General features: G+C 50.7%; 5 protein-coding genes across 5 annotated transcripts; 3 read left to right on the plus strand and 2 right to left on the minus strand.

Moving 5' to 3' along the window:
- Positions 1–132: 132 nt before the first annotated feature.
- PpBr36_07055 (uncharacterized protein) lies at positions 133–1,093 on the minus strand (the record flags this gene model as incomplete). Its single annotated transcript, XM_029894193.1, has 4 exons — positions 1,065–1,093; positions 616–745; positions 260–523; positions 133–197 (listed from the first exon to the last, which is right to left on the minus strand). Exons 2-4 carry the CDS (start codon positions 728–730, stop codon positions 133–135), a joined length of 444 nt encoding a protein of 147 aa, XP_029748030.1. The 5' UTR covers positions 731–745; positions 1,065–1,093.
- Positions 1,094–1,624: 531 nt separating this feature from the next.
- Positions 1,625–2,212, plus strand: PpBr36_07056 (uncharacterized protein; the record flags this gene model as incomplete). Its single annotated transcript, XM_029894194.1, has 4 exons — positions 1,625–1,646; positions 1,710–1,741; positions 1,809–1,997; positions 2,075–2,212. 4 exons carry the CDS (start codon positions 1,625–1,627, stop codon positions 2,210–2,212), a joined length of 381 nt encoding a protein of 126 aa, XP_029748031.1.
- A 1,132-nt stretch (positions 2,213–3,344) lies between these two features.
- On the plus strand, positions 3,345–6,354 carry PpBr36_07057 (uncharacterized protein; the record flags this gene model as incomplete). Its single annotated transcript, XM_029894195.1, has 3 exons — positions 3,345–3,525; positions 3,642–5,448; positions 5,508–6,354. Coding segments are annotated over 3 exons (2,835 nt in total), but the record flags the coding sequence as incomplete, so codon positions are not given.
- Positions 6,355–6,477: 123 nt separating this feature from the next.
- On the minus strand, positions 6,478–7,590 carry PpBr36_07058 (uncharacterized protein; the record flags this gene model as incomplete). Its single annotated transcript, XM_029894196.1, has 1 exon — positions 6,478–7,590. One exon carries the CDS (start codon positions 7,588–7,590, stop codon positions 6,478–6,480), a length of 1,113 nt encoding a protein of 370 aa, XP_029748033.1.
- On the plus strand, positions 6,992–7,350 carry PpBr36_07059 (uncharacterized protein; the record flags this gene model as incomplete). Its single annotated transcript, XM_029894197.1, has 2 exons — positions 6,992–7,095; positions 7,182–7,350. 2 exons carry the CDS (start codon positions 6,992–6,994, stop codon positions 7,348–7,350), a joined length of 273 nt encoding a protein of 90 aa, XP_029748034.1.
- Positions 7,591–8,981: the final 1,391 nt, after the last annotated feature.

Here is an 8,981-nt window from a genome sequence, read left to right on the forward strand (position 1 = left end):
CATGCCCACAGCTAGAGACATGTTCTTTTGTTGGCAGGCAAGGACCTCGGGCATTTGCGGTAGGTACAATGTTGCCCACCCGAGTCTCAAGTCAGACTCAAGCCTCGCCTGATCCGTACCTCAATTCACCGTTTAGCATGTGGTGTTGAGGGATGCCTTTGAGTTCATCAGCAGCGCAACAATCAATCCGTAAAGACCTATAACGTCTGTTAGTAGGATGTCAAACAAACACAGCTCTTTCAGTCCTGTAGTAACTTACCCAAAACTTCGGCGAAAATGAGAATCAGAATCATGCCGACGAAGAGCCTGGGTTGTTGAGCGGTACCACGGACACCGGCATCACCAACGATACCGATGGCGAAACCAGCAGCAAGACCAGCCAAGCCGACGGCAAGACCGGCACCGAGCTGGATGAATCCAGTGAACAAGGCATATCCGTCCTGCTTCAGGTTGTCCGAAATCAGGACAGACACGACCAGACCGTAAATACCAATGATACCAGCCATAATGACGGGAACAATGTCTAAATTGAATCGGGTCAATACGTGTTTCCGACATTGGACGAAACTGTTTGTCCGAAGGACTGCTGAATAAAGACGATGGAATGTTTCTCACTCTTGACGATCAGGTCAGGGCGCAGGACACCCATGGCAGCAATACCGACACCAGACTTGGCCGTGCCGTATGAGGCGCCGAGGCAAGTGAAGACAATGGCAGCAGTGCAGCCCATGGCGCCAAAGAAGGGCTGTTGAAACCTCATCAGTATTTGCTTTTATAAAAAAGCCCATGATGGCTGTGTTGTGGTAAGACAAGGCACCGATTCGGCGCGTCTCTTGCGAACGGGGATCGAATCGTGGTCGGGAACGAATTACTCACCGCGTAGGCCGGGCTGAATCACAATGAGTTGGTTAGCATCTTTTCAATGATACCCAAGTATCGAGACATGGTTGCGGCATTATGTGTTGTGATAGATCGATCCTGGAGCACAGCCCGAAGTTTTGATTTTTGTCGCAGAACTCGCTTCCCCAGATATGGCATGTCATGACAAGCGAGAGAGCAGGTACGATTAAACTTACCAAAGTTCTGAAGGCATTGTGTAAGGATTTGCTGTTGAATTAATCAACGATAAAGAAAATTAGCTGACCGTCGAGATCAACTTTTGCCGAAAGTGTGAATGTTCGGGGGATGACGCGATGGAGGAACGGCGAGGTTGATGCAGCTGGTTTATGGTGACGACGTGCAAGTTGAGGTTGCTCGGTTGATGCTGTCAGGTTTTGGGAAGCTCGGAGGTGGATGCCTTAGCTCGCTGGCCGCAATCCCGAAACTGCACCGTGAGCGGCAAGTTTTGCGCAAAAAAGATGTTCCATACCGCATTACCCCTTGGCCAAGGCGGAGCTCTTGTGGGTCACGCTGCCCCCACGCCAAGCCAGGCTCCGCGGCTGGCAGGAAAAAAAAAAAAGTTCTTGAAGCCATCTTGAGGAATCCTAGCCTATGCGCGCAGAACGCAGTCGTCAGTTTACTCATATTCTCGGATTTTTCTTCTTTTCCTAGGGCGAGCCACCGCAGTGAACCCTGGGAGCTTGAAAGTGTTGTACCATACCAGACAATCCACCAAACATCGACAATGTCTGCCAACGACTCTGCCGGTAAGATCTCGTGACCAGCTCTTTGCTTCGATATCGCATTTGAAAATACTGACTTCCCCATAGCCTGGCCTCTGGCTGATGCTGCTCTCACCCAGGTAATTTTTCACTTTCGGAACCCGAACACAGCGATGCGTAATCCGTTCGAAACCTAACTCGCCGCAGGAAATCCTTGACCTGGTTCAATCGGCTGCCCACTACCGCCAGCTGAAGAAGGGAGCCAACGAGGCGACCAAGACTCTGAGCCGCGGTGTTTCCGAGTTGGTGATCCTGGCCGCCGACTGCGAGCCCCTTGCCATTCTTCTTCACATCCCGCTCTTGGCTGAGGACAAGAACGTCCCCTACGTCTTTGTGGTGAGTTGAGCAAAGATTCAGAAACATTCCCAAGAGCTTTTTGCGCATGTGCTTACTCTCTGACTTATTGCATCTAGCCCTCCAAAATCGCTCTTGGCCGTGCCTGCGGTGTTTCGCGCGCTGTTATTGCCGCCAGCATCACCAGCAACGAGGCCAGCGACCTCCAGGGCCAGATCCGTACCCTCAGGGACAAGGTCGAGCGCCTGGCTATCTAAGCTATTGCAACCAAGATACCCATTGGCAGGAATTAATCGGCGTCTACGGTGTTCAAAAGGACATAATGTTCATGATCTTGCGTGGATTAGGTTTATAGTCTATTGGAATACATGACAAACCCCTAGTGTTTGTGTTGGGCGAAATTTTCAAGTTCGGGATCCGGTAAATGGCAGTAATGATGATTTCAAGAGCGCCTACCACACTTGGAACAAATTCGATGCTGGCGAAGACAAATATTGTTTCCAACGAATGTCGCCTTACAGTAGTCTCCGCAGGGTTCTATCGAGAGGAATCATGCACTTGGGATACGAGCGATTCACGTCAAGAAGTGTCTTGTAGGATTGTGTCAAAACAATTTATCTTGATCACAGACACTGAATTCTCAAGTACAGCCTCGCTTACCCGCAGTCACGCGCCTACAGCACGGGATATGCTCAAGGTACTTATGATCTTGCCAATCAGGGATGACAGAGAAAGGTTAACAAGTATGTGATCTTGACCTGTGTCTTGTAAAACATCTTGCGATATAAATCAAGTGGAATTGTTTTAAACGGCCTATATCAACAAGGTAGTAATAACACCGCTCGCTCAAGTCAGTCACTTTCCCAACCTTTGTTGCAACGAAATCAAATCCAGTGTGTGCAGATCATGGTGGGATACAGGGTAGGCACAGCTTGCACTTGGCGCGCAGCGCACTAAGCGGGGCCGTTTGAATAATTACACGACGCCGATTATCGGTACTCAACCTAGCGAGGCTCAGGGATTCGATGCATGACGCAACCCGACATCCTGGAGGGTCAGTCTTAGTCGCCCCGCATTCATTCATTCATACTTTTGCGACAAGTGAAGCGACCCATGACTGCCGACCAGAGACTCGATTGACCTGATGTACCCCGGTACAGATATTATATTGAACAGCTTTAGAACCTGGTAGCCTTGTATCAATAGCGACAACTCATTTCTCTCAGTCTTCATAGAATACCTACTTAATTTAGTTCTGCGCATTTACCAACCTCCTATATACCTGACTGAACCTGAATCGAGTCACAAAGCGACTGTTTCTTTTCTTTTCTTTTTTCTTTTTTTTTTTTTTTTTTTTTTTTTTTTNNNCCTGGCCCCGCCCGCAAAGTGTTAATAACCGCCGCTGTGGAGGGACTCATCCTACAGCCACTGTCATCTAAGAGGGAGCAGAGGCCGACTGCACCCGTGAAGCTCAAATACGGCGATGCCAGCATTTCAAATGTCACCCGGGACGATTCGCCAAACCCTTCGTCAAAGTCCAATGCGTCTTTTGAGAGTTTTGGTATAGTTGGTCAGTGTCGCACACATATCTTGGGAGGACAGACTGGAGGGTTGAACAAAATATCAGACGAGATGGAAGATATGCGCAGCGCTAGCTAATACAAAAAACGATTCTTATGCCTTCAGGCTTGATTACTGTCCCTCCCGAGAGCTATCTGGTCTCGATTACGCAACGTCAACAGGTCGCCGTCATCCGCGGCCAACCTGTTTATGTCGTAACTGAAGTTGCGCTCACTCCTTGCAGCTCGCAAAACCAGGCCACCGAAGCCATCAACAAAACTGTTGCTCATATCAAGCAGGCAAGTCTGGCAGAAGGCGATGGTGCCGATAGCGACAGCGACGACCAAACCTCGGCGCCCATCCCCTATGACATCGACGATGATGTGGAAGACACCACCGGCCCCAAGAAGGGCCACAAGTCCACAACGAGCGTCGCATCGGACGTCATGAAGCAAAAGGGCGGATACGGGAGGTTTGCGCAGCGGTGGTTCAGCAAAGGCGGTTGGTTGGAAGACCAGAAACGGATGATGGGTCTGAGCAAGAGCGCTGGCAGCTCAGACAGCACAAGGGACGATAGCAAGGCGGGTGGCGTGCCAACATCCGAGGATCCTGTCGACGATCCAGCGGATGCAGTCAAGACTGTCACTCAAGGCGCAGTGGGAGGTGCAGCATCGCTACTACCCAAGCTCCTCCGAACCTCGCAAATCTTGTTCGGCGCCTCCAGGAGCTTCTTCTTCAGCTATGATTATGATATAACTCATAGTCTTGCATCTCAAGATCGCGGCCAGGATCTCAGTGCGTCTGCATCTGGCGAGCCGCTGCATTCCAAGGTCGACCCGATTTTCTGGTGGAATAGACATCTCCAACGTATGTTCGTGGATGCGAGGGCCGATGCATTAGTCTTACCGTTGATGCAGGGTTTCGTCGGACAGAGGTCGTTTGTCGTCGATAGCGATCCACCGCCAGTCGAGGAGGTGGCCAGGGGATCGCTCGAGCTGAACGACATGAGACCGAAGTCGGGTATGGCAACACCTATGAACGAGAAAAAGTCTGCAGAGCTCATGAGGTCTTCAGAAAGGCGGTTTGACATCACAGTTATTTCCAGGCGGTCAGTCAAGCGAGCTGGACTGCGGTACCTGCGGCGTGGTATCGACGACGATGGATACGCAGCCAACTTTGTCGAAACGGAACAGATTCTCTCTCCCGTTGACTCGGATGAATCTGCACAAGTCTTTTCTTTTACGCAAATCAGGGGCAGTATACCACTGTTTTTCAAGCAGTCGCCGTACTCATTGAAACCGGCACCTGTGATACAGCACTCTCAAGAAGCCAATTACCAAGCGCTTAGGAAGCATTTCACCATGCTCAAGAAGCATTATGGATCTGTGCAAATAGTAAACCTCGTCGAGAAGCACGGCGTCGAGGCTAGTATCGGGGAGCAGTATGAGGCAGGCGTGAAGAGACTCAATGAAGAAAGTGGACCGGATGAGGTTGTTCCGTTTGAGTGGTTCGATTTCCACTCAGTATGCCGAGGCATGAAGTTTGAACGTGTCAGCGAGCTACTGGACATTCTTGGCCGAAAGCTGGAAGATTTTGACAGCACTGCAGAGGCCAACGGGGAGGTTGTGACGACCCAGAAGGGCGTATTCAGAACCAACTGTATGGACTGTCTTGACAGGACGAACGTATGTCAGAGTTCTTTTGCCAAGTTCATGCTCGATCGCCAGCTGGCAGAGCTGGGATTCGACATGTCGGCGCAAAAAGACCAAGAAAACTCGTGGTTCAATACGCTATGGGCGGACAACGGCGACTCGATCTCGAAGCAGTATGCTTCTACAGCTGCAATGAAGGGAGACTATACAAGAACGAGAAAGCGTGACTACCGCGGCGCTTTGACGGATATTGGTCTGTCAGTGACTAGACTTTGGAGCGGGTAAGTGAAGAAATCTTTCAAGTTGTCATTTGGATGACCTGAGTGTTGACAACATGCAGCATGATCAACGACTTCTTCGTCCAGACAACCATCGACTTCCTCCTCGGCAACGTAACCGCGCTAGTCTTTGAGGAGTTTGAAGAGAACATGATGACTCAGGATCCGGCCGTTTCCATGCAAAAGATGCGAGAACAGGCCATAGAGCTTTGCCAGAAACGCGTGATTGCAGATGAGAAAGAGGAGTTCATCGGCGGGTGGACTATGCTGGCCCCGCAGGAACCAGATGCATTTACGCTGATTGCTCAGCCTCTTGAGGAGGTTGTGCTTTTGCTGACTGATGTCGCACTATATCTCTGCAGGTTCGATTGGAATATGGACAAGGTTTCCTCCTTCGAGCGCGTCGAATTTCCCCACATCCGCAAAATCAGGTTCGGACCTTATATCACGTCTACAATGACAGCTGCGCAGACGGATGAGTCAAAGAACCAGGGAATCTTAATCTTTTATACGCCAGGTTCCAAGGACACTAAACGAGTGAATACCAGATCCCTCTCGACTTCCAAGCTGGATGCAGCCGAAAAGAAGGAGGGGACCGGCGGACTGGGGAGCATATTCTCCATGCGGCCATCCCAACCGGCTGAGAAGAAGATCGCCCTGAAAGCACTGCATTCACGGTCTTCGCTAGCTGATACTAGTGGGGGCAACGGGCTCACCGAGATCCAACAGGTGGTGAGCATCAGCGCGCAGCTGGAGCGGCTGGTGCGGCTCAACAAGCCTCAGCCGGCTGGTGAAGAAAAGGAGAGCGTGCTCGAGAGTGGTGATATTGTTTCAGTAGCTGAGGCGAGGAAGAACGAGGGCTTGTTAGGGCAGCTGGGATACTCGATCAAGAAGCTCGTTTGGGCATGAGACGCCGAAGACCTCATTGCATTCATACAACGCTGTCCCAGACATGATATGTCGGTTTTGTGAAAGTATGGCGTACGAAAGTAATGACCAGCAATACATCATACATAGCCAGATGGCGTAATATCATGATTCTGTATTACTCTTGGCTTGAGGTGCTGGTTTTGTAGCACGGTACAGATGCATCTGGAAGCGCATATTCTCCAAAGGAATCGGATAAGTGAGTTTCTCAGGAAGCCGAAACCACCGCGACTCCTGAGACTCTATTTTCTGCCAGCTGCAATCCTCAGCTGTTGCTAGCACTTTGTCAAGCAACCAGAGCATTGGATATTTCTTGGCCTCCTTGCCAACTGTGGCCTCAGAATATGAGCCCGGGCTATCAACAACGAGGAGCAATGAACCCGAAGGTACCATAGCTGTAAGGTCTAGCAGGAACTGGGTTGTTTTGCCTATACCACCTGCTGTAAACAGCTCGTTGAGGGTGAATAAAAGAGTCACCAGGCAAGGACTCTCCTTGGGGAAAATATCAACGAGCTCTGAAGACAGAACATCCCTTTGCAGGAACTTGGCGTTGAGCCTTGCAGGTTCGATGAGCGAGCGGTTGTTCGCCTTTGCCTCCATGTTGGCCCATTGAGGCAGAATGGGCGGCGTGGTGACATGGCTGGCGAGGGAGTCGACAATGGCTTCCCAAGGCCCAGAATCTATGAGAGTAACAGTTCCAGACCTGTCTGGCGCCTGGGAAAGGTAGGCAGCAAATGCGGCAACCTCTGCCGAGCCACCTCCTATAGAGACCATGTTCAGAACTCCTAGTGTCTTCTCGTCGGCTCTAGCCTCAGGAAGGAGCAGCTGCTCGAGATGCTCAACCATGCCAGAAAGTACTTCGGCATACCCCAGAGCCCTCGTCGGACTGTAACGCGCCGCATACACACGAAGGTTGTCTTCATTTCCAAACACGCGCTCGAAGTCACGGTCGAAGAGGCCCTGCTTAACAGCCTGTAGAATGTCGGTGAAGTCAGGAGAGGTAAGCTCTGCGTTGAACGCTTGTGCGAACAGGTTGAGTATCCTTTGTTGGTCTACCAAGCTGATCAGATTTGTGTTTGGCTTATCCACGCTCTTGACAGGGCGCTCGGGAGCCGGCGTTTGTTTCCTTGTGGTCTTGGTGGTTTGTGTCTGCTTCTTGGGCTGCGACTGAGTATTTCTCGTCGGCCTGTTGCCTTTTGGCGGAGCAGGTTTCCCCATGATTGCGTAACCACCAGACAACCGTGAGGCTTAGCAGAGAGTCTCGTTTGATTAGTCGAAAGAGAAAGAGAGAAATGTCTGGCAAATTCTACACTAGCCTAAGCCGATGCGTAATTACATCCCTACTCCGTTCGGATGCCTTTTGAGGAGGCAGGACATCGAATGCAAAATTTACAAATATGTTAACCCTAACCCATGCAATCACCCCGCTAACTGCAACTACGCAAGGGTGAACCAGGTCGCCGGGATCGGAGGAACATAGAGACCTCGCGACCCTGTACCCCGAGACGGCCAAGCTGCTGCATCAGTTGAAGCATAATGCTTGACGAGCCTCCAGCGCATGCCTGCATGGGGCATCATTACACCTATGAGCATTTCGACAACGGGCAGGCATCTACTACGTAGATATGCGTACCATGCGACATTCCCAGGCCCACGTACCCTGTGTGGTATTTACCGGGATGGTTCCGCATATGATGTCGGCATGGTCGGCTACTGGGCCATGACCAAGCTCTGTGGCGACCTTACTACTCACTCTGTACAGTGCCCATCTTTCCTCGGTGGATAACGACGATGGGGGTCACTTGTCGTCGCACCGGCAAAATTGAAGATACGGTTTAGCCGGGTGAGCTGTTAACAAAGCACCTTTAAGTTGCTTGCCCATGGAAAGTAAGCTTGCTATGTATTCCCGACAGAAGGACGCAGAGCTACGGAGTAGGTAAAGTAGGAACAAGGCGCGCGAATCAAAGCAGCTGCTGACTATTATCAGTTGCTTAGTGAGCCTTTGCAGGCATTCCCCCCAAGCCCCAACAGTCTATGTCGCAAAAGTAATTATCCGAGCTTGCCAAGGTTTACCTTGTCTCCATTCATGGAAGCACGTTGAGGAAAACCTAGAACTAGAACCCCACATGTCCAATGCGCGGAAAGTGCCCCTCCCATTTCGTCATTTTGACAGCAGATATGACTGCCACACCCAAAGAAGCTACTACATAGCTGGCATCCATACCAAGGTATATTGCATTATACCTATACGCGGAAAATGCTGGGATCATCTGTTGATTTTGCAGATAGCCTCGAGGTCTTACCGTATCTCTTACCTGTGGCAGATAAATATTTCATTGTCTAGTAGTAAAGTACATAAGATTGCAATGAAAAAAATAATGAGCACTCACTACGGGGGTGGCTGGTATATTCGAAAAGAAGCGGTAACGCCTCGACTCAAGTGCTTGCCACCAATGATGGCAGACGGTCCTCCTACCTTGCGTATTGTCCGAGTTCTTACTCGCCTGCCGCGAAGGTCCCGACCGTAGCTACCTCTGAGAGAAGTCCGCAGAGGCAAAGCCGATCCGTCCGTACCCTGCATATTTGCGGCGTCGATTTGTGTTTGGGCA

The sequence above is a fragment of the Pyricularia pennisetigena genome, chromosome 1 (genome assembly GCF_004337985.1).
Source record: "Pyricularia pennisetigena strain Br36 chromosome 1, whole genome shotgun sequence".
NCBI classification, from domain to species: domain Eukaryota; kingdom Fungi; phylum Ascomycota; class Sordariomycetes; order Magnaporthales; family Pyriculariaceae; genus Pyricularia; species Pyricularia pennisetigena.